Below are 27,523 nucleotides of genomic sequence, written 5' to 3'. Positions count from 1 at the left end.
TCTGGTATGAATGGAAACTGATGGCTTGCCAAGGCAGACCTTGGCTGCCATCTCCACTTCCTGAGATGCTGCAGGCTAATGCCAAGGAAGGACTGGCAGTGTTTTGAAGGAGGCAAAGTGGATGGAAAGCAAAAGCAGAAAGCTGGCTCAGTGAGTCCTCACAGACCCAAAGCACCTGCAGGATGCCAGAGGAAAGATAGTAGGCTGGTGAGGGTGGGAGGGAAGTTATCACATGCTTTCAGGCATGCAGCCAAGCACGAAGATTTTAAGGTCTGCCTTGTGTCTTATGTATAGTGTTTTGGTGTACCACTAGTGGTATGTGTATTATTAATTCAGAAACCTTCTCCTGAGCTGGTAAACTACTATACTTCAGTCAATGAGGGCTCACAAAAATGTCCCTCTCTATAAATGATCTGCAATCAGAAAAAGATAATATGTTCAGAAGGCTAGGCTAGAAGCTTTGTTTAGCTTATGTCAGTGTTGTCCAAACTTGGCCACTTTAAGATGAGTGGACTTCAACTCCCAGAATTCCCCAGCCAGCATGGCTGGCTGGGGAATTCTGGGAGTTGAAGTCCACTCATCTTAAAGTGGCCAAGTTTGGACAACACTGGCTTATTGTATTATACCCCGTACAAACAGAGGGTGAAACAGCACGCTGTAACACGGAGGAGGACTATTGATTCAGATGGCTCTTTGGTTGGTTCCCTTTAGAAAATTGTTTATATTATTTGGACATAACCAACATTTTGTTGTAGAAAATGACTACAGTATTTGTACAATGTATATTCTGCCTGTCTCTCCATAGGGCACTCATGGGGGTAACAATAAAAGAGAAATAAAAACATTACCACTCAAAAAAGTTAACCATTAAAGCTAATTCAGACTGAATTGGAAGAGGAAGATCGTGACAAATGGCTAAGTACAACTCAGTAAAGAGTGCAATCCACAGCTTGGAAACTATATTGTATATATTTAACTTTTTTTTAATGCTCCCTTTATTAATCTCCAGCTGGCTACATCCAAACTATAATACTTTTCAAGTTAAGGACCATCAGCCTAAGAATTAATGTTTTTCTGCTATTTCTAGCATCACCTACTAATTTCCAGCAGTCATCTTCCTGTGGGATTCAGGGCCTTGCACTTTGGTGAAAACCAGTCTCTGCTGAACCTCTCAAAGAGTTTTCCAGTTTCCAAATGGGTGACCCTTTTAGCTTTTTTGCAGCAAAAACTGGCACAGTGCATCTTACACTAACAAAAACTATCAAGAGAAAAATGCATTAGTTAGGCTGCATTCACACATTAACACCCTAGGTTTGTTTAAATAAGGTTAACTGGATAAGCATAGCTGGCTGGATTTCCCAAGATCAGAGATTCCCCCAATTACAGTTCCCCCAACATCACAGATTTAAGGTATAACATTGACTGTGTACACACCACACGTTAACTAAACACAAACAAGCATAGGTTTTTGATTCAGCGCGTTGTGTGAAAGCAGCCAGTTTCTACAATGCTATTTGTAATGTAATGTTTTTACAGTGCTGTTCACAAGGCTATTTTCCCTGTGTACGCTGCGAGAAGAATATCGAAAGGGAAACAAAAAGCCCCGGGAAACAAAAAGCCAAGGCGGCTTTTCACCTTCGCTTGACTCGGTAAGCGTTACGCACACGACAGCAGCGCGCCGAACGCCGTTCTCCGTACAAAGGGGCAGCGCTGGCTGCAGCGCGCGCCCTCCCAGGCCTTCTTCACGTGATGGGCCACGTGGACGCACAGCGCGCTCGGGCGCCGCTTCTCTGATTCGGCGGGGAGGGAGGCTCCTCTTTCCGCCGCGTCCCGGGCGCTTCGGGGTGGCCGCCACTGGCCGGAGGACAGCCCAGCGCGACTACCAGGAGGGGCGCCCTGGGCTGGTTCTCTGGAGCGAGTCAGAGGGTAGCCGCGGCGGGAGCGGGTGAACAAGCGGCGGGGGAGCATGCCCGAGGGTGGTCCGGGAGAGGCTGGCGACTGAGCACGAGGCGCCGAGCTGCCAAGCGACGACCGGGAGACCGACTGAGCAGAGAGGGGCTCGGCGCCCGCTCTGGGTCTCTCCCCTGCTCGTGTCCGGGGCTTTCCGGGTCTCAGATCGTCCGGCCAGCTCGGTGGCGGAGCGTAGGTGCGATCAAATGCTGTCATCTCCTGCAGGGGGAGGTGGTTGCAGCCAAGTTCATGATGTCGCGGAAGTTTCGGCTTCTGGCCGGTCTTGAATAGGCCCCCCAGCTCTGGAAAGATGAGCTGTTGGGAAGGTGGTCGCTCTAGGATGCTGTCCAGATGTTGGGGGTGGCAGCGCTGATGAGTCCTGGCCAAACTGACTGCTGGTCCTTCTGGGTAGGAATTATGGTAGTTGATTTCAAAGGCACGTGGAGGACACCAGATTGGAGGAGACTTCCATAGGGTCTGTTACAACTAGGCATGATCTGCCCTCCCACCTTGCCCCCCTCTTTGATAATTCATTCTTAGGATTTTGTAAATAATTAAAACATTTGTAAAATAACATCTTTATTGGTCCTGAGTATGCCTACTAGCTGGAAGAGGAGCTTACTCTAATCTCTTGTTCATGTATTGTGTATACTGCCTGAGAGCTCTTTTGATGTGTTTACCTTTACTATATGTGAAACAACCATTAAATTATAAGTTCTTTCTGTCTTTCTTCCCTCCTCTCTTTTCAACTTCCTCAAACTGTTTCTCTTTCTGTTGGGTACCTATCCCCTTAAAAATTAATATTGCTATGTTTGTGTGCAGAACTAGTAGCACAGTTGCAGTAGCCTTTAAGTAAATAAATTAATTACATTGTAATATCAGATTGCAGTTCAGCCATTAACTGAAAAAAATGAACTAAAGCTCCATGGGTAGACTACAGTCTACCTTTGACTCACTTCTGCCAAAGATCTCTGTGTGTAAAACATGTTTCTGTACCATGCTCACTTTCTCTTAAGTGTAGATTCAAAGGAACATTGGGAAGATTTCAGAGTCAGGATCTAAGTTTTGGTATTCCACAGCCACAATAGGGTTGAGAAGGCTAGCTCTACAGTCCTTCCTCCTAGATCTGCTCCAGATCTCCAGTTGGCTATGATCTTTCCTCTACAAGTGTCCTTCAGTATACTGTGAATATGCAACTCTTCTGGATTGTTTTGAGTCTGGTGTTTGAGTTTCATTTAAAAAATGGAACCCAACAGAATATGGTTAATAGCAACTTGTGAGAAGAGCTTTGTTTATACAAGGAATAATGGAAGTTCTGTAAAGGAGGCGTGTTTCCTAAATTGACTATTTGTTTCTCTTGCTTATGCAGATCCTTTGAGACCAACCAACATTCATGAATCCCACTAGATTGCAGGAAACCAGCCAAGTATCTGCAAATGTCAGAATTCACTTCAAAGTCTGCAGGTTCATCATGGAAGCAGGTGAGAGAACAATTGCTACTGGTAATTAAAATATCTGCCTTCCATGGTTAGTAATGCCCAGTTCCTGTGAAAACAGTGTTGCTGTATTGGGAGAAAATGCTGATCTGTAAGGTCCTTGGAGTTAGGGGGTTTTACTGGATAGACGTAGAGTCAGAGACAATGCAAGATGTTAGATTGGTGGGCCTCATGAACTAGTGTGAAATAGGTATGACTTACTCTATTTCTTACTTAGTTTTAATCATGTCTTACACTTGAGTAGACACATGTAAACATTTCCAGTGTCTTTGCACTTATTTGGGAGAATTCTAGAAAGTGGGAGCAGGTTTACTTCTGATGGAGGAACTGGATAAAAATACTTGGGTGTTGATCCTATGGCCTCTGCAACTCCCATTTTTCCTGAATCTTGGCTGTGCTGTTTCTCATCCCAGTAGGCCTCAAGTCCCCTATTCCTGAACTGCTTTACAATGAGAGCTGTGCAAGTAGGACAGACCTTGGCAGCTTCCATTCATTTCCAGGAGGTTTGTGTAGGTGAACCTCCTGATGGGCCATTACGTCCTCTGCTTGTAGCCAGGTCATCTCTGAGTCAAGAGGTTGTATCTTGCTTCTCTCCTCCTTTTTCTTTCATGGGGGATCTAGAAACTCCTTGTTGAATCTCCTTTCTGCTGACAGGTGTGAAGTTAGGCCTGCGCTCTGTCCCTATCGCTACAGCGTGCACCATTTATCACCGATTTTTTATGGAGGTGCCTCTGGAGCCATATGATCCTTACTTGGTAGCTATGGCTGCACTGTATCTGGCTGGGAAGGTAGAAGAACAGCATTTGCGGACAAGGGACATCATCAATGTGAGCCACAGGTAATAAGCGTTGGGAGCAGGGTATGTAGCTTTGACTGGCAGGCTGGATGTATGAGTCAGCAAAACCTGACTTCCTGCAGCTTGGCATTCCCCATTGCAAAGGGAGCCTCCACTACAGTAAAAGTAGTTGCTGAATCAAGGGATGTGTAGCCAGATGGATCTGGTGCTCTCCACATGTGATGGAACTGGAACTTCCAGAATTTGGTCATACTAGTTAGGAATTCTGGCTGCTGCAGCCTCCACATACTTGGAGGAAGAGCAGATTGGAGAAGGTTGGCTTAGGTCATAGGTCCATTTGCTTTAAATTATAATGCACTTCATCTGTTTTGCACATCCAGTTCTTTAGGTATTACTAGGCTAAGTCACCTTAATTCACAAGACTTCCTTGTAAGATTCAGGAACCCAAAAAGAACCTTGTGGATCAGAAAAATACCTCATCCGTTTTTGTATTGGTCAGATAGTTGCTCCCAGGAAGTCCATAAGTAGAACATGAAAATAACAGCTGAATAACTTTGTATATTGAACTGTAAGGTTGTGTGGAAGAGATGTTTCTTCCCTAGCAACTAGCAAAGCTGACCTGAAGGGAAATTCTTTCCTGGTTTTATGGCAATTTCTTTCTGCTTTCTAATAATTATATATTATAGCAACAACTTTAGAGCTATGATAGCCTACAGAAATAAATACATCTACTCCATCAAATAAAATTTATTCTTTCTATTGAAAATGTCCTTCATAAATGAACCGACCTAACAGAAAACCATAGAAGATTGTGAGGTCACCCTTGACCTGGGAGCTCAGAGGAAGGATCAAGTCAGGTTACTTGCAAACTGCAAGAAGGAACCAGAAACTTTTCAGCATTTTTCTTTACTCCTCTCAGGTACTTGCACCCTCGGAGTGACCCCCTGGAGCTGGACACACATTTCTGGGAGCTGAGAGACAGCATTGTCCAGTGTGAGCTACTCATGCTACGGGTGCTCTGCTTCCGTGTCTCCTTCCAGCACCCCCATAAGGTCTAGGCTACATAGCATGGGACTCAGGGTGGAAATGGGGTGCATGAAGTACATTGGAGGCCAGGGGCTAAGTCTTTACTTCTCTGCCTTTAGGCACTGAGTGAATACTCCTGTTGCAAGAGAAGTTGATACCAAGTTCTTTTCCTCTCCTCCCCCATGTTTTCAGTTATCCCTGACAGATGTCCTCCTCTTTATGCAGTACCTTCTCCATTATTTACTGTCCCTGAAGCACTGGATGAACCGGCATAGTTGGGAACGGACCCCGGTGGCTGCAGCAGCTTGGGCTCTGTTGCGGGACAGTTACCATGGACCCCTGTGCCTCCAGCACCCTCCACAGCATATTGCTGTGACAGTCCTTTACCTTGCTCTGCAGTGTTACGGGGTGGAGGTACCTGCTGACGCTGAAGCAGAGCGGCCGTGGTGGCAGGTAAGAGAGAAGTGGTGGGAAGTAAGCATCTCAAATGTGTTATGTGTCCTTCAGCTCAAATTGGATCAGGTTTGGAGCATGTCCCCATGGGATTTTGTTTATATGGTTGTTTGCTTGTTTATCATCCTTGTTTATTTATTATTTATTTATAGGTCATATTTATATAGCAGCCCATCTCACACAAAGTGACTCTGTTTCATGGCCTCTGCACTTTAAACTGAAATGCAGGCAGTGCAGTTTCTTAGATGTTAAGCTACTGCTATCACCTGACCTGCACCAGAAGTGGAAAACCTCCCTCTGACCTACCATACTTTAATCAGTATATGTACAACTTTCCATATTTAGGGAAAATCTTGAAGCAGCATACAGTAATATATCAGAACCAAGGCAAATATTAAACTACATATAATCTTTATTATACATATTTTTAAATCAGATCATTCAGTCAGAAAACTATAATGCTGCCTGGTATCTATCAGCCCAAGCCAGCTTTATCACACATGGAAGGACACAGATTCCTCAATCCTGGTCTATGCATTCTGGCTGGGTTCATACATCATGCTCAACTGTGGGTTTTAACCAGGTTAGGCAGAACAAACCCTAGGTTGTACCTCATATGTATAACTCTGACGTGGTTAGGTAAGAATGGAGAGTAAAACCATCTGAGAATTGTCCACCAGGGTTTCAGATGTTTCAGGAGCTATGCATTCAAGGCCAGGGAGCATAGTGCTGATTTTGTGTGGACCATTCCTAGGTGCCCTACTCTGCAGTGGGCTGGTTGTGAGTATTTTCTGAAACTGTGTTCTGGTGACAAGCTAGGGATTCTGCTGCCTCCCCAGACACCCTGTTGCCCAGTAATTTCCCTTCCTGAGCTTCTAAATCTCATTGTGGGGCTAGCATTGAACTCCTTGTGGCTCTTAGCACAGGAGAATTCAGTTTCCATGCTCTGGGAATGTGATTTGGAATAACTTGGTTGTTCATGGCCCCCATGGCCCCCAGTGATGTAATTAATACTTTGTCATGATCAGTCTGTAGCTATTTGCTTTTAGGGACCTCAGCAAGGGTGGAGGATTGATTAAAATGATCTGCCCTGGACACCTTATTGATCTGTTTTGTTTCCATCTCATACTTGAGGATTTTGTCAGCATTGTCGTGGGCAGTTCTGCTGCAAGTCTTGCTTGTCTTTGAAATGTGAAGATAATGAGGGCTTTGGATATGAATTCCAGCAAGACAGAATTGCTATTTGTACATAAACATTCACTGGCTCTAGATAGAATTGCATTCCCTCTGACGAAGTAGGTCTGCAACTTGGGAGTTCTCCTGGATTCATGGTCCCTCCTGGATTATCAGGAAGAGCCTGCGGCCAGGGGAGCCTTTGCCCAGCTCTGGCTGTTCTGCCAGTTCAAGTCTGGCCCTTTTTAGAGTGGGAAACCTTAGCATCTGTTACTCCTGCCCTCGTTATGTCAACATTAGATTACTGGAACCTTCCTCTGTTTGAGGCTGTCTTTGAAGACTACCTGGAAACTGCAATTGGCACAGAATGTGGCAGCCCACATGCTGGCAAGTGAGAGCTGCTTCAGCAGAGTTAAATCCACATTGTAGGTGCTGTGTTGGTTGCCAGTATGGTTTTGAGGACCTTCAAGAAGCTTGCCTTAGCCTACAAAGCAACTATGTGGCTTGGGTCTGAATCACACACAGAATTTGCCTGTCCTGTTTGATCAGTCTGCAGGGGGTGCTCTGGTCCCTGCTCCTCGGGAGGCTGGGGAGACAGGTTCTTGGATGGAAACAGGGTTTCTTGGTGGTCTTCCCCCAGGTCTAGATGGGCCCCCACAATTTTAGTATTTCAGAAAGCAGTGAAAATCTGGCTTTTCTGTTGAGCATTTGGGACCTGAGATGTTAGTTGATGATGATGTTGTTATTTCTGATTATGTTTTGAAACATGGAGGTTTTAACTTTATGTGGGCCAACCAGAGTTGTTGAAATGTGCAAGTTATAAATTATAGAAGTAAATAACCATAAGAAGACATAACCTGTAGCTTACAAATCACAGTGGCTAGGTGCGCGTATCATGCTAAGTCAAAACCAAACAGAGAGTGATGTATGAACTTAGCCAAGACTTACTCCTCCCTACTTTGCAGGGGGTACATTAGGGTCCCTGTGTAGGAAGAAATTCCAGGTCTGCCCTCAGTGCTGATTAGATCCATACAGTTGGCATGCTCTTAAATGAATAATAAAATTTGAGTTGTGAAATGAGTTGAGGTACAGCAGATCCATAGCTGGGTTACATCTTTTTGTTTTTAAGTGACTAATACAGCCATAGCTCCCTTGAACTGAATTAAAACATACAAGTACCCTATGGAGCAAATAATATCTATATCATGTGGAGAGCAGTTTCAGCTAGATAAATAGCATCAGGTAGGAAAGCTAATCTTCTTCACCCTAAGCCTTAGTTTGGTGGCCCTAATCCATTCGTTTGCAAAAACATGGGAGAGTTAAGCACAGATCTGCTATAATTCACTTTAAACAATTAGGCCATATCCTTGCTTAGACTTAAGCTTACTCCTGTCAAAACTGTGGAATCCCACAGATAATAGAAGGTGATGAATGTTAAGATGTAAACCATTGGGAGTTTCTGGGAATTATGGTGATGTAAAAATAAAACAAATAAAGAAAATGTACTTGCGTTTATTTTTAGCTTTGCAGTTCCACCTTCTAGTTCAGGCATTGGAGCTTCTTTGCAGGATAAGGACAAAAGCCAGTAGTGTGGTGGTCAACAGGGAAGTTGGAAGCAGATTGCAATTTTTAATGGAATAGGCATTAATAGGGAGAAGCATCACTTTATGTGGTGTGTTTACACCCATTTCTTCTGTCCCTCTGCCAACTGTGGTCAGATGAAATTTTTGAATTCTGCAAACCTATCTTAGTGAGGGAAAGTAAGCGAAATAGATGCACCAAAACTGGCTATATGGCACTTTCATTTCAGGAAGAATATTTTACCCACCTGCTCCTGTGAGTATTAGTTTTTTTTTCCCTCCTTTGCTAAAACCTTTTCCTCATTTTAATTTACTTTTTAGGTGTTCAGTGAAGATCTTTCCAAGCCTGTCATTGACCAGATAGTCTTGGAACTGATACAGATCTACACGTTGGATGCAGAGATCTAAGTGCACTATGAAGAGAAAGACTTCCAGCCCAGGGCCTCTAGTGAATTGGCATGTTTCAAGCTGGGATAGTGGTGGAAGTATTATCTACACTTGAAGGGACTGGCACCAGAGGTGCATCCCGTTCTTTTGAGACATCCTGTTGAACAGCAGTGGAGTTGAACAAGTGAAGCACCTTGATAGTGCTGGGTATCTCCCGATTCACTTTCCAGTGTGGAATTAATCTGGAACTCATCTTCCTCTCCCACCAAAGAAGGATGTTCTGAGCTGAAGTTTGTGGAATGATGAAATGAGTGAAAAAGATTCTTTTCTTCACCTATTTCAAGTAAAATGTGTTGGCCGGACATTTAACTTGTTTCTGGAATAATTTCCCAAGCCTGAGTGCAAGCACTGCTTTGTGCTGACCTTGTTACGAAATTAGTTGGGTGTGTGGCGTATCAGAACCAATAGGTAAACCCTCTGTGTGGTGCAGTAGTATCTGAAGGGTAGTCTGACTCCATTGTTGTGTTTTCTTCAGTTCTAGAGTAAAAAAGGAAGCTTCACTGGGCTGCTGCATTTTTGTGTTTCTAGGTCAAATGGTACTACATGTCCAGAAGAGGTCTGTACATTGATAATCCTCCTGAATTTGTGTTCCTTCTGATAATAGAAATATTTATCAAAAGAAGGAATTGGTGTATGGAGCTGAAGGCAAGATTCTAGGTAGACATTCTCATTTTCCTAGCTAATTGTGCAGAGGAGATCAATTCCAACTCTCTCCTTTTTGGGTCTTCAGATTTTCTCATTTGTGTTAAAGGCCCTGCCCTTTCTGGTTATAAATTTGCTCCTGTCTTTAGGTAGTGTGATTGGAATATATTTGGCCAAGGTACCTTATAAAGAATATTTACTACCTCCAAGAAGGAAAGCCTTATGGTCGTCCATCAGCCCTATCTCCTAATTTACAGAAAGTCTGATAATGCCATCTGGTGTTTCTAAAGTGTTAAGCAGAAATTATCTGTGTCCTTTTTATGCTTTTCTCTATAATGAGAAGGCCTAGAAACCTTTTTCCCACTAGCTACACATGATTTTATGGGAGCTACTCTGTAGGAAATCCTATAGAATTAATATAGTGCTGTGATTGAAATAATGTTGAACACATATACCTCCCCAAACTTATACTTTATTTTACTTGCATCCTTTAATCTGAAGCTGTGTTTTAGACAGATGGGAGTTCAGTGCAAAACTTGGAATTCTGTAGTTGTTCATCTTTAAGGGACCAAAGCAGAGAGATGCAAGAAGGCTTTCAGCTCCAGGCATAAGAGCAAGGGGAGATTTGGGAAGTTTTTCTGGGTAAGATAACTGCACTTCCAGAGGAGGGTGTTGCAATTGTTTAGGGCCACAAATTGGGTACACATGCACTATTAATTGAAAGCCATGCCAAAACTATCAGTACAACGTCTCAGGGAATTTCACATTCATGTTTTTTAAACATACTGTGTACAGAAAGTCCCCTAGATACGAACTTTCAAGTTGCGAACTTCCACTGATACAAACAAGATGGACCAGGAAGTTGGAACCAGAAGTCGGACCAGAAGTCTGGAGAAAGCGTGCAGCAAACTAATCCTTTCCTGCCATCTCCTGACTTCCGGTCCTGGCTTCTCGCCTGGTCGGTTGTGTTTGGTGTGTGGCGACTGCAAATTGCAGACTGCAAATGTCTGCAATTAAGCACAAGAGTCTGGAAGGGGACTGCCGCTTATGTAAGGTGCGAGCTGCACATGTTTTTTTTGCTCGTTGGACTTATGAACCAAACGGACCTAAGAACAGCGTCTCGGAATGTAACCCTTTTGTAAGTAGGGGACTGTCTGTATAACTAAAGTTAGTGATCTAGTCGAGTATGTTGCACAGACAGGTGATTATCTGTTTATATGAGCAGCTGATTGCATCTCGGTATAAATAGTTGTATTTGTACAACATGCTTGATTGAATCATGGGGGACATAATATATCACTGGGTTTCCCAAACACTCTGCTGCAGTGCCCTAGGGTGCCATAGCAAACGTACAGAGGACCATGGGATATTTTAAATTTTTGAGGGAAACACAGTGATATTCAACATTTGTCGGACACAGCAAATGTTTTGGCTTAGGGGCACCATGAAAACAATTACTGAGACACTAAAGGCTCCATCAAGTACAATTTTGGCCTAGGGGCACTGAGAAAGTTTGGATACCTCTGGCATATCATATGAACAGGACATTTTGTTTAAATGACCCAATCATTATAATGCCAGACAGGCTGGGCTTGTTTGGAGTAAAATAATTCCTGCAAGTCAGCTGTATCATCTAGACCAATGTTTCTCAATCTTGGCAGCTTGAAGATGCATGCTGGCTGGGGAATTCTGGGAATTGAACTCCGTGTATCTTTATGCTACCAAGATTGAGAAACACTGGTCTAGATGATAAAGGATGCTGGCTGGGGAATTCTGGGAGTTGAAGTCCATGCATCTTCAAGCTGCCAAGATTGAGAAACACTGGTCTAGTCTGAACTGTTATCTCTTTAAGATTGAAGTAGCATCTTACAGAGACCATAGAAATGGAGTTTGTCTAGAAACACCGACTCTGATTCCAGCTTTCACTTATGTAGTAGCAGTAGTATCATTTTTCATGTGTCTGTGCATGGTTTACTTGCAGTCCAATATATCATCTGAGGTAAGGAACTCAGATCTGTCATAGGAACACCAACCCCAGTCATCATGAATTAAAAAAAGTTCCTCAACCCTAAAGAAAAAAAAACAGAGTCAGGAAGCAGGAGGTAGCTGGCAATCTCTCAATCTTTTTTGGTAGCAGCTGAGAAGAGAGTGTAAAATTGCTGGTGGATTAGCCGCTGGTGCATGAAGCTGACTGGGAGAAGGGATGAAGGAGTTGTTTGTGTTGTGTGAGTACAGTTGCTTAGTGGTAAACTTAGACTTGGTCTTGCCCTTTTACAGACTTAGCTTTGGGTTTAACCAGGAACTTCCAAATAGTGCCTAAGGTCTATAATCATGAGAGGGTGAAATGTAAAATGAGTCTCCCTAACCTCAGTATTCTTGGAATAGTGGATAAAATATAGGTAAGGGTTTCCATACAATACATTGTGGGTACTCCCCAGGGTGTTTGTAGTCCATGCTGTGGACATGAAACAAAGGGTTCAGATTCTATGCCAGGGAAAAAAGTGCCCTTTTGAAATTGATGTTCAATGATATATATATTGGTTCTTATTATTTTCTCACATTCTGGTTATGGGAAAAGAGCAATGTCTTAAATGGAGCTCTGAACCCACCTTGTTATTTTATTCAGCCACTCTCCTTGCTTCTAAAAATTCAGCAGGCATTGTTTTCACTGTTAAGTATATCTTCTTAACCACAAGGGCTAGAAACTTGTGTTGTTCTAAACCAACACTGGGATTTTCAGGAATTCAAATCTAGGGTCTATTTTCTTTATAGTTGCGAGCAGTTTTCAGTGCCAGCAGACTGAGTTGCAGGGATTTTGACAGAGAACTTGGCTCATGACCTACTTTTCTAATCTTTGTACAAAGAATGTGGGAGTATAAAATGAGGTGAACAGCACGGCAAAGCATAGCTTCTGGCATTCTTTCCAACCCCATAGAACTCTTGTTTCTTTTCTGTCACTTAGTGATACGTGCCTGTGTATCTTTGTGTTTCTGCTGTCCCCTCATGTTACCCCTCTCTGTGTTTGTCTATATGTGCAGATGGGGATGTGTAATCGGGAGAGTGTTGGAATTCAACTTTGTATGTACCAGTTTTCTATACTAATAAATGTATTGATCACTAGGGACGAGAGAGAGAGAGAGAGAGAGAGCGGGATGTTGCCATTTTGATGTCTTTTCTTGCCAAAAATACTTCCTTTACATGTGCCTATGTGACATGCCTCCTGTTGTTAGACCAGTGTTTCTCAGTCTTGGCTACTCGAAGATGTGTGGACTTCAACTCCCAGAATTCCCCAGCCAGCATGGCTGGCTGGGGAATTCTGGAAGTTGAAGTCCACACATCTTCAAGCTGCCAAGACTGAGAAACACTGTTAAACTGTGATACTTTTCCATCACTTCTCTTCTCACTCAGCTCAGCACTTTCTTCTGACTGAGGAATGGGCAGTTCAAAGCAGTTCCAGATTTGCTCTCTTAATGGAGCAGAGCACACTACAGGCTCTTTCCTGCAGCTGGATTTAAAGAATTTGGGCTTTCCTGAATAAAGCTTATCTTTTTTCTTTTTTTTCTTTTTTTTAACACAAGAGTCAGCTCAAGAATGTGCTCCTAACTTTGGAATTTTTCTGTTTATACCTCCTTTCCACTGTACAAAGCTATCTTTCAAGTTATTCTGGAGGGCTTGTGATGAGTGATAGGGCACTCAGTTGGATTGTTTTTGTTATGTTTACGGTTTGGGGGTTTTAGAGTTTTACATGTTTTAGTTTCTGCCACGGATATTTTATTTAAATGATTGGGTTGCTTGAAATTACTATAAACTGCGCTGAGTCCAGCAATTGTGGCAGGAATAGAAATAAATAAATAACGACATCTGTATCCAACAGGGAGAGGAGAGAGGAACTTAGCAGATTCTGAGTTGCTGCCCAACTATCTCTTCCATACGGATCCATTGGGATTTTTTTTTTCTGGAATGTTTTTCCCCATACTCCCTGGCGAGATTCAGTCTGCTTTCAAACTCAGTCTTTTTGCTGGCTTTCTCTGCTACACTCGATTTGGTTCCCTTCTGTTCAGTTTTCAGAGAATCTGCTGATGGACAGAGAGACCTATGAACAGAGTCCTGAGTCCCTTTTCATAATGTCTTTCCAACATTTTACTGACTAGGAAAGAAGAAAAAAGGCCATTACAGTGATGATAAAGCCGTCCTAACATCCTTCCATTCGTGTTTATAGAGCCACAGATCTTGTACCTCATGTAATTCAGTTGCTGTATGTTTCTTCTCTTAACAGAATAGTCAGATCTAGTTACTACAAATCCTATTCTACTGGAAGGAAGCAGAGAATGTTGTGTGGGCAATCTGAGTAAGTTGGCTCAACCTTTAAAGAAAGTATGCTACAAGTCAGCTTCTCTTCAGTTTTGCCTTTCTCTGTAAGAAATGGTTTCCATGCACAGTAAAGTTAGATATTAAAGAAATGGTTCCCATGCACAGTAGATATTAGTGCAATCCTAATTAGGTTGCAGCTAGTCTCCCTGGAGCATCAGCTGTTATTTAGACATGGCCTACTGTGGCCAGTGCTTGCTTGTCTGTGCCAGTTGGCCATTCATGAACACTAAGGCCCTCTGTTCCAGCCATTTCTAAACTGACTTATGTTTGCCTGGCATTTGCAATACACGAGCACGTGCACAAATGCAAACACGCTCATATACATGCACCAATGAAAACCACCAACTAGAACGAGGTGGAGAAGACAAAAACTGAGCTGGGAATTTGATCCAGATACAGGATAGAACCTAAATGGAACTTTTCAGCCTTCCCACGCAAAAGCTACGGCCCCAGGTTCTGTGGCGGTGATGGAGAATCATTTTGTGGCTGCTGCTCTTAAGCAGTTGGAAATCAGAAATGTTTAGTGATCTACTTTCAATTATCCAGAGATCCAGCAGCAGATCCTGATCTGTCTCCTTTCTGGATCTAAGGAGCTTTACGTAAAGTATGTCATGCATTGAAGGGAGGGAAGAGTGACAAAGGGGTATGGTAGAGAACAGGTATTTAGTTCAAGTGCATTGGTAACACCGACTAGTTCATTATTTGGCAGTTCATTATATGCCAGGATTTCTGGTAGTGATCTTTCCCAGTGCTACCTATTGATGCCAAGGACTGAGCTTTTCAGCCTCTAAAGCAGTGTTTCTCAATCTTAGCAACTTTAAGAAGTGTGGACTTCAACTCCCAGAATTCTGGGAGTTGAAGTCCACACTTCTTAAAATTCCCGAGGTTGAGAAACACTGCTTTAAAGCTTTGTTCCGCTATTGAATTACAAACGCTCTAGGTAAGGATTGCTACATGGAAATAAGAATAGGACGGAGCTAAGTAGAAGAAAAACGTGTTTTAAAAACTACTATAAGAAGTGACAGATTTTGCTCATGTGAGGTGGTTTTACTTCAGGAGGCTGTTTTACCATTGATACTCTGATGGTTTTTGTGCTAACCAAGTCGATTTTAATAAAGCCGTTTACTGGCTACTTCCAGCTTTATGCTTTTGGATTTTTTGCGTGGTCTCTTACATTAGGACAAATGTACAAAAGCACTTTTTTTTTAAACTTATTTATTTATTTTTTTAAAAAAAACCCTTCATCCTCTTCCCATTAGAATATGGTTTAGAAAAGAAATGTCCCCAACAAGAATGGATTCTTCTCCCCTCTTCCCCCTTGGAGTGAATGTCCTTTCCCTTCCCCAGTTGTGAACAAACTCACTTGTAAATGGCTGGCAAATTTACAGCGACAAAGTGACCTTTTCTTTGAATAATTTTTAAATATTTATAATTGTTTCTATCAATAATATCTACAATATTGAATGAAAAGAAGCCCCGGTTGAGACAAAAGTCTTCCGTGGCTCCATTCCCCTTCCCTGAAAACTAAAGTATTTAAGATTTTGGATTTATTTTTTTTAAAAAACACTCAGATGAGAAAAAAGAAAAAATTGTTGTTTTTGTTGTTTTCTTCGAAAGAAAAGATGGCAACAAAAAGATTTACAGATGGGTTTGGCATTTGCCCTTCCGGAGGAGGGATGGCTTTTCTGACAGTGCTGCAGCTGGTATTTTCAAGCAGGCTTGCCCTAGGAAATACAAAACATGTAACGTGTAACATAACGATGGATGCTCAGCTGTAAGGTCGAGGGTGGAGGAAAATGACACTGCCAGAGTTCTCGAGGGACTCATCTCTGCAGCCTAAGTCAAACAGTCTGAGTATGTATAGCCCCCCCACCCCACCCCACCCGCTGCCTGATTTCTGCCTAATCCACTTTTAACCACGAAGTACTCCTTGATCATCTTATTTGACTGAGAACCAGGAATAGCTTTTAGGTGGCTGCTGATGCTGCCCCATGTTTGAAAACTCTTGGTATTGAAGCTTTTAGACCGCTTTCACGGTGAAAGGATTTGCCTGGCTAGGGCGACATCTACCCCTCGTGCAGCATTCTGTCACCCACCATGACATCAACTTTTTTTAATGTCAGTATAGATACCTTAGATTTGTATTGTTTGGGGGGGGGGAAACTGAAAACGTGTTTAACCCAGTGCCCTTCTCCCCTTTTGGTGATAAAAAGAATTTTATGGTCATATGTGACAAAATTCAATATATTAATACTCTCTTGAATTTTGATCAGGATATGGTATCTCATGGCCTAACTGATGCTGTGTGGTAATTTTTAGTATGTCCTCCTTAACTGTCCTAACTTACTTTATTGAACTGCTTAAACATGGTCTTCACTCAGCCACAAAGCTTATTGGATGGCCTTAGACAACTTGCTCATTTTCTCTCAGCCAGCACAAGATCATTGTAAGGATAACATGGAATAATCCCTAGCAGACTGCTCAGAGCTCCTTGGAGGATATAAGTGAAGGGTTACACTTAGACAGTAGTCTACTCAGAGGATTATAACATACGAGTCAAGAATACACAGGAGCTATTTCTGTTCTCTTCAAATGCTCGATACAGGAGATATAAAGTACTAATAATATGCACTTCTCTTCCACAAATTAGTACTGTATGGATGCTGGAAATTTTCCAAGGCAGCTCCCCTGAAATGGAAGCTCATTTCAATGAGGCTTGTATAGAAGGGACCCCAGAAAGTTGCCTATGGATTAACTACATCTATCTCCCATAATGGCCCTCCAAACCCGCTGTGTACATTGACCGTCCCATTTTATCTTATTGGCAGGATCTCCTTTTTTTCTCCAAGACGCAGTTTGAATTGGTTTGATTGAGAGAATTGCTAAGGCTGAACTCAATTCCTTGTGTATCATTCATTAGAAGAAGAAGAAAGATTTCAGCTTTAGACCCAAGGTGAATTTTCCCAAGGAAGTTTGGAATCCATACGGATCCTTGTTGCTCCTAGCTCAGAGTTTGCACATCCTGTCTGAAGAGAAATATCCTCTCAATCAGTGCAAAGGGCATTTTGAAGTCATGGTAAGCGTAACTAATCTCTGGAATAAGGTGGAATAGAAAGGTAATTTTAAAGTGGTAAGTTCAAGCCGCAGTGTGGAGGTGAGTAGCCGTAATGGGCCATGCAGTCTTGTGCAGTCACTGCATGTATATTTTTCTAGGTTTCCTCACAACTATAAGGATAGAAATCTTTGTTGTGGTGGTTGATGTTTTGAAAGTTAAATGATTCTCAGAAATATAATTTTCTGACAAATCTATCAGATAATATAGATAGCCCTGATGAATGCTCTACTTTAGTGATCTTATGCAACAGGAAAGATGTTCTGTTCTTTCTCACTGGGTCACAAAGTGCGAGCTTTATCTTCTTTTTCCACCCTAAATTCTCTGTACTGTTCAGCTATTGGACATTTGGTTAAATCACTACCTATAGGAAGCATATGGATTGTGAGGACTTGGGGGGGGGGAGAGAAGTGCCCCACTGAAATGGGACCCCACTTTTGGTCACTTTTTCAGTATTTACCTGAAAAGTCCCAAATTTGTGTCACTGCAACCACACCCTATTTTCAGTCATACTATATCTGCACTATCCAACCCAAAAAACATTTCCATGTCTATTACTCAATAATTGTTCCACAGTCAATTCCCCTCCTAATAGAAAGGAATCTATTTTTTTCTTGGCAAATCCTGATATAAAATACAAGCTCCAGCAAACAATGTTTTTTTTTTCTTTTTTTAAAAAAAGCAAAATTGCCCCAGACTGAAATTCCATTGGGGGAGGAGGAAGAAGAAAGGAGAGTTTGATAACAGGCATGCGTTATGGTCAGAAGATCCGTTAATACATCTGTCGGTTGGTATCATATATATATATATATATATATTTTAGGATAATAGTTGTCTAGATTATTCCTCTTTTTCTCCTTTTTTGTTTTGTTTTGTTTTTGTTCCTTTTTCTGGTGCAAATATAGTTTCTTTTTTAAACACTGAGAGGGGAAAAGAAAAAAGAAAAAAGGTTCCACAAGAAAATCAAAGCAACCCCCAAATTGCAGGATCATTGTGGGTTCGGTGAGTGTGTTTGTGTCCAAAAAAACCCCAAAGAACAGATTAGAGAAATGCGTGGTTTTCCTGTACACTCTCTGGGACTCAGCCCAAACCCCTCGAGTGACTGAAGAAAACATCTCTCCCCCTCTACAGGATGCTTTCACTGCATCAATTCAGTATGTCTTCGGTTGTCTGAGCCATCCAATGGCAGAAACCTTGTCCTTTTCCACCCCACTGAGAGAAAATACCTCCGGCATCAAGAGGTGAAGTGCCATCTCCTGTCGGCTTTCCATCCTTCCTTAGCTAGCCTATCACCCAGGAGGAACTGGACACCTCTGTTGTGAACAAAGTCAATTCAACTGGTTGCATGGTAGGGTGGTGTTAGAGGGAGGTTTCCATGCTGTGGAGTGGGCTAACTGGGCTGGATGAGGAGGTAGGTGTCTTGCTGACATCGGTGCTAAGGTAGATGCCGCTGTCAATGGCATTGTTGTTCTTGTTGGGAGATGGTGGGGGACTGGCCCTGAAGTGCTGTCTTAGGGGACCCTCGCTCTCCTCCACGTCTGTATCGTCAATGAGAGGGATGTTGTGGATGTAGTCGTTGATCAAGAACTCGGGCGTTGTCATGAAGTTATGGATGGAGGTCTTGGTATCTGGCTTCTCCAGCCCTTCATAGAGTGAACTACGGAACGCTTTCACTACGCGGATCTGCAGAGAAGGCCAAAAGGAAGGAGAAGAGAGTGAATGAAAGGTTGACTTAGTACTGCTGAACCCAATGCCAGGCCACATTTGTGGATTTTGCTAATTGTTCATCCTTTGCCATCTCCGCTTGGTCTAGGAGAAGGCTGAAGAGATGGGATAGGAACCATTAATCCTGAATTTAATTTTCCCCTGATTTCAGCCACTAGACATAAGGCAGTGCTGACCAAGTGTTATCAGTAATTCTCTACTTTTTTGCAAATATCCTTAGTAAAGGGACTCCCAGTCTGTCAGTAAACTGAGGGCATGTTGACACCACAAATATGTATTAATCGTGCATAATTCTAACTCTCATGACTTCTCTGATATAATCCTACGGGACTGTACGTTAGTGATGGGGCTAAATGTTTTGCTAGAATTGCCTTCCCCGTTTAAACCATTGCAGTTCCCTAGGGATAAGGAATGACTATTAAGCCAGTGTAAGTATTCTGTCAATATGTGTGAAGAGCTTTTCACTGGGGGTGGCAGCAACTGAAAGAAAGCCCTCCATGTTAGTCTTGTATGTTAGGCTACCTGAAAGCTGTATGGGTACCTACCTTCCAAGGATTATTATGAGCAGAAGCTAAAACTACTAAGACAAGCTTGTGAAACAGCAGCTGGGCCATGGGTGACACATCAGTGTTATGCTGCCATGCCAGATTCTCTGTACCGTGTTGCTATCCAGTCCTTCTGCATCCTCTCCCTATTCATGATGTTTCTCCAGTGCCCCCCTTTTTTATTGTCTGTAGTTTGACTGTTTTGAGTTAATGTTAATTGGTCCTGGGATAAATTGCTTAATGTGTAGCTGAGGAAAAAAAGAGCCTTCATTGGAAACAAGGAACAAAACAAAAAGGGATGTAGAACCGTCAGTTAAATGAATGAGACATGAATGGTTAAAACAGGCATAGGAAATGGTGGTGATATGTGGGCAACCAAATATGCTTAGTGACCTAATCTAGCTGTGGTAGGGAATAGTGTTTGTGTGTGATGGTGGTAGTACAGTAGTGGACATGAGTTTAATTTAAATAAAGCAACGGGAATGGAAAATGAAGGATTTAACACCTCACTCAAGAAATATCCATGTTTGTTTTGACTCTGACTGGTTGGGAATGGTATTTCATACTTGCTCATGGTTTATTGTAAGCTGACCTCACCTCACAAAGCGTTGCTGGCTTGTTTCAGCAACAGAAGTGTATCTGCTGCTTCTTTTAAGGAAGCCCTGGGGAAATTACACCCTCCACCCCAGTGAACTGTGCTGCCACCTTGCATTTTGATCCATCAAGACATTGTGGCTGTAGTGCTTTGTGAGTAAACATCTCAGGATACTTTGCATATAACATGGAGGTCAGTGTCTTATAATTTATGGTGGATTTTGGTGTGGAAGAAGGAGGGACTTCTCTCATGCTTCTTGGATAGGAGTAGCCCATCTTGATAAATGCTCAGAAGGTTGGTGATGGAGAGGAGATACATAAAATGTTGATAGGGCTGCATGCTCAGTGGGGAGGAGAAAGATTGAGGCAGTCCTAGGCAATTGCATGCATTTGACTGTCTTCTTGCCACATCATGCTTTGGGGACCCAGCATCCAGCTCCTTTATCAAAAGGATGAATTGGGGAGGATCAACCTGAGAAGTCCTAAAAGAGAAAGGCAAACCCCTCCAAAAATAGGAAAACAAAACAAATTTACAAGCAAAACCAAATGAAAAACAAACAAAACTCCCAAACCAAAGCAATTTGGAAGCATGCAATAATGGCAGCAATGTGGGGTCAGATTCCCAAAGGCAATTTATAGGATAAATACGGAGTAGAAGGAACATAATGTCTGGGAAGTTCCTTAATTATCTTTCCTACTCTTGGAGAGAAATAGGTGTATGAATGTGTGTGTGTGAGTGAGTGAGTGAGTGAGTGAGAGAGAGAGAGATGAGAGAAGACAAAGGAAAAAATAGGACATTTAATTCTAAAAGTAGTCGATTGGTGTGTGTGTGTGTGTGTTGCAGGGGGCGGGGAGGCAAATTCTTGTGCAATTTACAACCAGAGAGACATTACCTTCAAGCTGGAATTCAACAGAGGCTCTGGATTTCAGAGCTAAACGTCCCTCAACATCAGCCAAAGAATCTGAGGAAATGGGAAGATGTACAGTTTACGCTGCACCATATTTGGAATGACCTATTTTGGCCTTTAGAGCCAGTTTGGTGTAGTGGTTAAGGCACCAGGCTAGAAACCGGGAGATTGTGAGTTCTCGTTCTGCCTTAGGCACAAAGCCAGCTGGGTGACCTTGGGCCAGTCCCTCTCTCTCAGCCCTCAGAAGGCGGCAAGGGCAAACCACTTCTGAAAAACCTTGCTAAGAAAACTGCAGGGACTTGTCCACGCAGTCACCAGGAGTCAGCTCTGACTCAGAGGTACCAATAAATAAATAAATAAATGGCCTTTAGCCCAAGCCTCAAACTAATCTCAGAGAATTATTTTGATACCAAAATCATGTCAGGTTTTAATCCTAGGTGTCTTGCTAACTGCATTAACTCCTCAGTAGAGATTGTTGCCTCTGACAATACCTGCTAAACTCTGTTTGCTTTAGTTCAGTTCAGTGCCTTGACCAGGTAGGGTTTTATGTTTCATTTGTGAAGTTGGAAATAATCTGGTCAATGGCCTAATCCCCAGTTTCCTACCCAGATATCATCAAAATCAATTAGGACACTGTGATTAATAAGATGATTCATTTCAGCAGGACTGATATAAGAGAAGTGTCCACTGTTAATTTCTGGAAGGGGAGCCATTTTGATTTTCTGCCTAAGTTCAAAATGACTTGTGCCCATCTTATTTGCCCTAAATATTATTGTGTTGGGTTCCTTGATATTTCTGGCTTTCAGAACTGTGACAGTTCCTTGGGTCATACCACCCCTTGGAAGACGGTGGGGAGTGTGTTAGAAAGGGGTAATTTTGAGTACAAAAGAAGAGGGGGGGAAAAAAAACTACATGTGACTTGACATCAGACGTAGTTTGGCTCTACAATTCAGATGGCAGAGGGAGAAAGAAGTGCCTGTCAGTTGTTAGTGATACATTTCAGTCCTTCATTTGCAAAATGGGAATGAGAATTGGACCCTGTTTACTTTGCAGCGGGCTGCAGAGACAAATTAAATGAGAGGCCTATTGATCCACCAACCTGCCTATATGCAACTTCTTGTCATATAGGCCAGCCTCCATTTGGGAGTGGCTTCTGCATGTTCTTGTTATATATACCTCACCAAACCCAATAGATGGTTAATAGGCTACCCATTTGGGCTACCCATTTCAGTGGCTAGGCTAGAGGTTATGCTGAATTGAAGGAAAAATGAAATAATGCCTTTTTCACCCTTAAAATGGCTGGAAACATGAAAGAACTGTTATTCGTTTTTGGGGGGAGGAAGGAGAAACCATCCAAAATCAGCATTCCCCAAGTATCTGTTTAGTTGGTTTTTTTTTTAAGTTGTTGTTGGCGCCTTCAGACTTGATCTCTACTCAAGCCATGGACCCTGTGGGTAAGCTGACCTCTTGGAAAGACGCACACGGTGCTGTGCAAATGGAAGTGCATGATGGCTGGCAGCTGCGGACACATAGAGCCAAAACCCCTGTGGGAGACTTCAAGGTGCATGTGGCAAAAGCAGAGATGGGGGGAAAGGTTGCTTTCATGCTGCAAGAAAGTCAGGGCACGATACCCCCAAAAGACTTCAGAAAAGCAGAACGGCACAGACACACAGTGAAAACGTCTCCAGTCACAGCCGCAGGAGAGGAAGAGAAGAGAGAGACCCATGCATTGTTGCAACAGTACAGTAAACGTTCGAGTATTGAGGCCCATCCTTGCTGTTTGGGGAGGAGACGAGGGAAGAGGGGATAATGAGTTCATGCTGTGCCATTGGGCCCCTCCGTCCATGCTTCGCCGACTTCCCTCCTGCCCCTGCCGTGGCCAGAAGCAAGTGGTAGGACACAAGAGAAAAGATGAGCCAGCAAGTTGAGGTGGAAAAGCACGGGATGGCAATGGGGAACCCTTCCGGGACATCCAGTCTTCAGACACTCTGTACAATTGACGTTCCATGCTTCAGTCTTAACCTGCACTAACGCTTCGGGAAAGCTTAGAAAAACGTCTCTTCCACTTCTCTTACGTTTATGACTCTGCTACAGAGGTAAACTGGTTTAATAGGCATTCCTTCCCCGGGAAACTTTAGTTTGGTGGCACCAGCTCTGCTTAATGTTCCCAAGGGGAAAGTGGTGCGGCCAAGAGGTCTACCTGTGTCTGCACTGCTAACTGGCTGAAATTATAGATCCGGGTTCAAACTATGATGGGATTCTTGCATGGAGTTATGGTCCTTTTCCTAACCAGGGAAAACATCTCCCTCCCACCTCTCATTCAAAGCCAAAGATCAGTCTGCCACAATTCAGCTGCTAGGATCTAACGTGATCCAGAAATAGAACTATGGGCAGATTGAAGAGCAGGACCGTTGCAAACAGAGGTTGATTGGTTTTGAGTTCTTGGACCCAGAGTGCATGGACTCCTATCTGGAAAACTTAAAAGGGATAAACCTTGGGGTCAAAGCAATTTTTGCATCAGTCCAATGGCATGGCATGTTTCTCCTTTGGCTTGGGTTAGAAAACAGCTGCCATTCCTTCTCAGGAATAAAGCAAAACCTGCGTGTGTCCAGCTGTTCCTTAGAATCCCTAAATTATAGGCAAAGGATCCCTAAATGATACAACTTGTCACTATTTTGAAGTGATAACTAGACACTGATGACGACCTAGCAAATCTGTGGAATGGTGATAAGCTGAACGTGCATTTTTAAGAGTAGTGACAAGATAATTCCTCCTTCACTGAGCCAAATTTTATAGGAAGTATATGGGACACAGAGTTGAGAAAAACACGCATCTCTCGTTTAATGTTCCAATGGTACACTATTTGTATCTTTCAACACTAGAAAAATGAAATCCCCATAGACTGTATCTATAGGTAAAACTATTTAAAACTAAGTAAGGGAATCTGACATACTATTGCTTAGATTCTGGCTGGGGTTTTATTACCACACGCATAAAATTATCCATGGATAATAATTATCAGTGGTTAATAAAATTATCAAAGATTGGGTGGGCGATCTTTTACTGACAGAGGCTATACTTCAAAAACATCAAGAGGGTAAGAATGGGATTTCCAAGTGGTGGTTCATTTTTTTTGGAGAGAGATTCTTTTTGGGGGCATATATTAAGCCAAAATAAAAACTTGAACACCGTTTTCATTGTATTGCTAGAAACCACTAGGCAGTTACGTCACAATTTCTTAGCAGTCTGCTACTGAAATTTGGTAGCACAATTTCTGAAGCTTCTGGAACTGCAAAAAAAAAAAAAGAAGAAGGGGTGAGGGAGATAAATTAGATCACTCTTTTTGGTAGGTGATCCCAAATGAGTGCCTGCTATGGAAAAAGGTGGCCTTGAATAGAAAGAAGATTTCACATATTCAAGTAAATTAGGGGTCCTGCTCTTGATGGCAAGGAATTTGGCCTGGCCTAGATCCTATCCGTGCATGTAATGCCCGAAGTCCCCATGAATAAGCAAAAAGCAGCAGTGATGGGATGAAAGTAGGTGAAGAAAAAAATAAAGGAGTTGTGGGAGGAGGAAGTGTTTGATTTTGTTTTTATTAAACCCTAAAGGAAATTCCCAGCTGGTATAGAGGTGGTTCCATCCATGACATCTTGGAAGCTGAAAAGCAAAAAGGAAGGGGAACTTTGTAAGGGGAGGGTACCTGGGACAGGGACTAAGGAGATTCATTTCAGGCTCCAGAGGGAAAAGATTTTGAAAAATCTGGTTAGGACAGCAGCTGTTGTACCGGGCCAAAGTGGTACCTGAGTTAGACATGTCTGTAAGCCAAGTTTATAGATCTTATGGGTGCTGTTTTTGTTTCTTTTAGTAGGTATATGTCTGCAGTTTATATATCACAATTGCAGTCTTACAAACTGTGAACACTGCTAGAAAAATTGTGAGCTTTTCCCTAACCTTCCTACATAGCTCCTTCCATTCACAATACCTTGATACTCCATATTAATTAAATGAAAACAAACTATCGTTCACTGATTACAAGCTCATAAATTAGAATCCTTGTTTTTTTCAAAAACTTTGGAAGAGCGGGGGATTTATGTCTGAATCATTCTTTAATCTTGCTGGCAGAGTGAATGCAATGGGAGAGCTAAGTTATTCCACGTACGTACCCAAAATGTGTCGTAACTCAGTTAACAAATGAAATGCCTCTAATCAAAGACATATTTATTTATTTGGATGATTTATACGGCTGCCCCTCTCACAACAGTGAATTTGTTGATTATGTCGGTGTGACTCCTTGTCACAGTCCATGATCTATAGCGGTGTTTCTCAACCGCAGGAACTTTAAGATGTGTGGACTTTAACTCCCAGAATTCTGGGAGTTAGTCCACACATCTTAAAGTTCCTGAGGTTGAGAAATACTGGTCTATAGCATTCAAAACAGGGACCCATTCTGTCTGCAATGAATAGACATGCCGCCACTGCCCCTCAAAATAATGATTCCCTACTTTCTTAGGTTCCCAGCTGATATAATTCAGGCTTGTATGTTAAAATCGATACCTAATGCTGTGAAAGAAACAAAGTCTAAAATCTTAAAAATCTGCTAGATTCTAGTATAACTCAGCCCTACCAAAAACTGTAGGGTTATCAAGAATAAGGCTATTTGCAAAATAGTACTGATTTGAGAAGCATTGCCTGGTTCTTTTGGCAAGGAAAAACAGGCTTCGTATCAATTCATCTGTGCTCTCTGCTGGCTCTCAAAGAACCCTCTGTCTTTAAAGAGCACATCAAAAAATTTCAGCAGAAACTGAGGAAACATTAACTCACCGAATTCTTGGCTATCGGTGTTTAAGGCATTAGGAATGTATCAGGAAAAAGCAGGAGGTGGGGGGAGGGAGATAGCTGGAAGTCAGACCAGATTCCAGTTAGCTGATAACAGTTCACTTTCCCCTCAGTTTTAAAAATGGACTGAAATAGTCCCAGATCTGCTGAATGAACCTGTTTCTTTCTAGCTGGGTTTGGGTAGCATACAATGTATGTTAAATGCAGCTCTGTTTCTATTTGGGTGAAAAGTGATGGGCTTCCTAAGCACAGATAGATAGATAGATAGATAGATAGATAGATAGATAGATAGATAGATAGATAGATAGATAGATAGATAGATAGGAGAGAGAGAGAGAGAGAGAGATCCAGCACCTACATTGTCACATTATGGACAGGAAATTTGTGTATGAGACTGTTATGCTTTAGCTTTAGAGGCAAAATGAGATCTTGGGTGCCAATTAGTGTTACAAGATTGGGCTGCTGCAAAGCTCTTTTTCTGCTGAAATGGCACTGAAATAAAGCATTACGCAGGGTCTTTAACCTCAGAGGGCTTTCTTGGGAGAGCGTCTTAATAGAGTGCATTCGGATGGTGGAAGCTGCTAATTGGACTTTCTGTTTCACAGACCAAAAATGTTTCAAGCTGTTCTGTGAGCCTGAAATGACAAGATTCCCCTGTGGAAATTTTAGGGAGGAGAAACCCATTTGCCATCCATAACATGGTTCCTAAAAAAAGAAATATAATCATCAGAAACAAAAAGAAAAAGAAACAAAAACACACACAGCCTTTCCAAGATGCAGAAGGTGGGAAAAGATTCCCAAGGACATTAATGGATATCAATTGCCCAAAGAGCGACAGCAGCTCGCTGGAAGGGAGGAAAAGAGTTTAATATAAAGGCAGCATTTAGAGAGACAGAGAGAGAGAGAAAGAGAGAGAGAGAGCTGCTAAAAGAGCAGCAAAGATGACAAGGCCATACTCGAAGGTTTACATTGTAGGTTATGCCCCCATTGAAAAGCAAGATCAGTGCATGTCATACCAAAAGGCACCATGAATCTACCACACCACACCACAATGCCGGCATGACCACCAGCATGGCTTTGATTGGTTAAAAACAAAACAAAACAGAAGAAAAGAAATAGTTGAAATATTCTAAACAAACCAACTTGCCAAGAATACCTGGGACCAGCAGCTGGAGAACAGACGGCTTACCTTTGTGGATCTTTCATTGTTGTGCCAAAAAAATGAGAAATAACAACAGGGCTTCTTTTCAAGTAGGCAAGGAAGAGTTGGTACAGTTTCTGATGAGGGATGGGGTGGGTTAGGGAACAGAAAAGGGGACTGAGGGGGATAAAAGGAGCAGGGGAACCATTTCTTTTCACCAACACACAGAGGAACTGGTCCATGACATCACAGGAGTGCCTTCAAGAAACATGTTCTTGTCTTTCACTTCTTAGGAGGTCCTCTTTCCTGACACATCCCATCCCCAGAATTCTTCCCTGCACTTATGTCAAGATTTCAATCTTTTCCATGGACACTTTTTAAAACCCTTGGATGTCCCACCCAAGGCAGCATCTCCACCTATAGAGCAGGCATTCTTTTTCTCAAAATCATTCTTCTCCAACGTGATTTTTTTGTTTGTTCAAAACCTTCCTACAACTAACCCATTTTGTTAGTGAAAGATGAATAGGATCTCCTCTGCAATTTCTTCCACCCTATCTGCAATCTAGATTACAAATCTGAACCAGTTTTGAATCCATTTCACTGTCATAGTACCATCAAGGACCTTAGGACATATTCTCACTCTAACATTGTATTAATGCTATTTGAACTGTCATGGCTTCAGACCACAATTCTTTTAGAGATCTGTGCTTCTTCTACTACTAACCTTC

The 27,523-nt window shown here is 42.4% G+C and overlaps 2 protein-coding genes across 22 annotated transcripts in view; one reads left to right on the top strand and one right to left on the bottom strand.

Moving 5' to 3' along the window:
• The first annotated feature begins 1,749 nt into the window (after positions 1-1,749).
• On the top strand, positions 1,750-9,421 carry CCNQ (cyclin Q). Of its 5 annotated transcripts, none has more exons than XM_007420483.3 (6): positions 1,750-1,945; positions 3,320-3,431; positions 4,101-4,284; positions 5,162-5,294; positions 5,461-5,721; positions 8,796-9,421. In XM_007420483.3, the coding sequence occupies exons 2-6, from the start codon at positions 3,344-3,346 to the stop codon at positions 8,880-8,882; spliced, it is 753 nt and encodes a 250-aa protein (XP_007420545.1). In that variant the 5' UTR covers positions 1,750-1,945; positions 3,320-3,343; the 3' UTR covers positions 8,883-9,421. The 5 variants fall into 5 exon arrangements, with proteins under 5 accessions (XP_007420545.1, XP_007420544.1, XP_007420543.1 ...); XM_007420482.3 differs by having other exon boundaries at positions 1,751-1,926; XM_007420481.3 differs by having other exon boundaries at positions 1,752-2,146.
• A 5,733-nt stretch (positions 9,422-15,154) lies between these two features.
• ATP2B3 (ATPase plasma membrane Ca2+ transporting 3) overlaps positions 15,155-27,523 on the bottom strand; it is a 76,775-nt gene continuing 64,406 nt past the window's right edge. For 15 of the 17 annotated variants that reach the window (XM_025165486.2, XM_088137754.1, XM_025165489.2 and 12 more), the window contains one exon: positions 15,155-18,729. In XM_025165486.2, the coding sequence (XP_025021254.1) occupies positions 18,406-18,729 (324 nt within the window). In that variant the 3' untranslated portion in view covers positions 15,155-18,405. The remainder of the gene's footprint in view (positions 18,730-27,523) is intronic. The other 2 variants (XM_088137758.1, XM_025165502.2) reach the window with 1 other exon arrangement.

This window comes from Python bivittatus, unplaced genomic scaffold (assembly GCF_059951505.1).
Source record: "Python bivittatus isolate LINGU-HERP-01145 unplaced genomic scaffold, Pbiv_v1 ctg000220_np1212, whole genome shotgun sequence".
Lineage (NCBI taxonomy): Eukaryota > Metazoa > Chordata > Lepidosauria > Squamata > Pythonidae > Python > Python bivittatus.
This window is presented reverse-complemented; position numbering and strand designations above follow the sequence as displayed.

What these genes read in the sequence shown, in the direction of transcription:
- CCNQ (XM_007420483.3), top strand. Translation starts at nt 3,344, where the DNA reads ATGAATCCCACTAGATTGCAGGAAACCAGCCAAGTATCTGCAAATGTC. An exon ending in CAGGTTCATCATGGAAGCAG is followed by an intron (nt 3,432 to 4,100) that starts GTGAGAGAACAA and finishes TTCTGCTGACAG; the next exon opens with GTGTGAAGTTAGGCCTGCGC. An exon ending in CCTTCCAGCACCCCCATAAG is followed by an intron (nt 5,295 to 5,460) that starts GTCTAGGCTACA and finishes CCATGTTTTCAG; the next exon opens with TTATCCCTGACAGATGTCCT.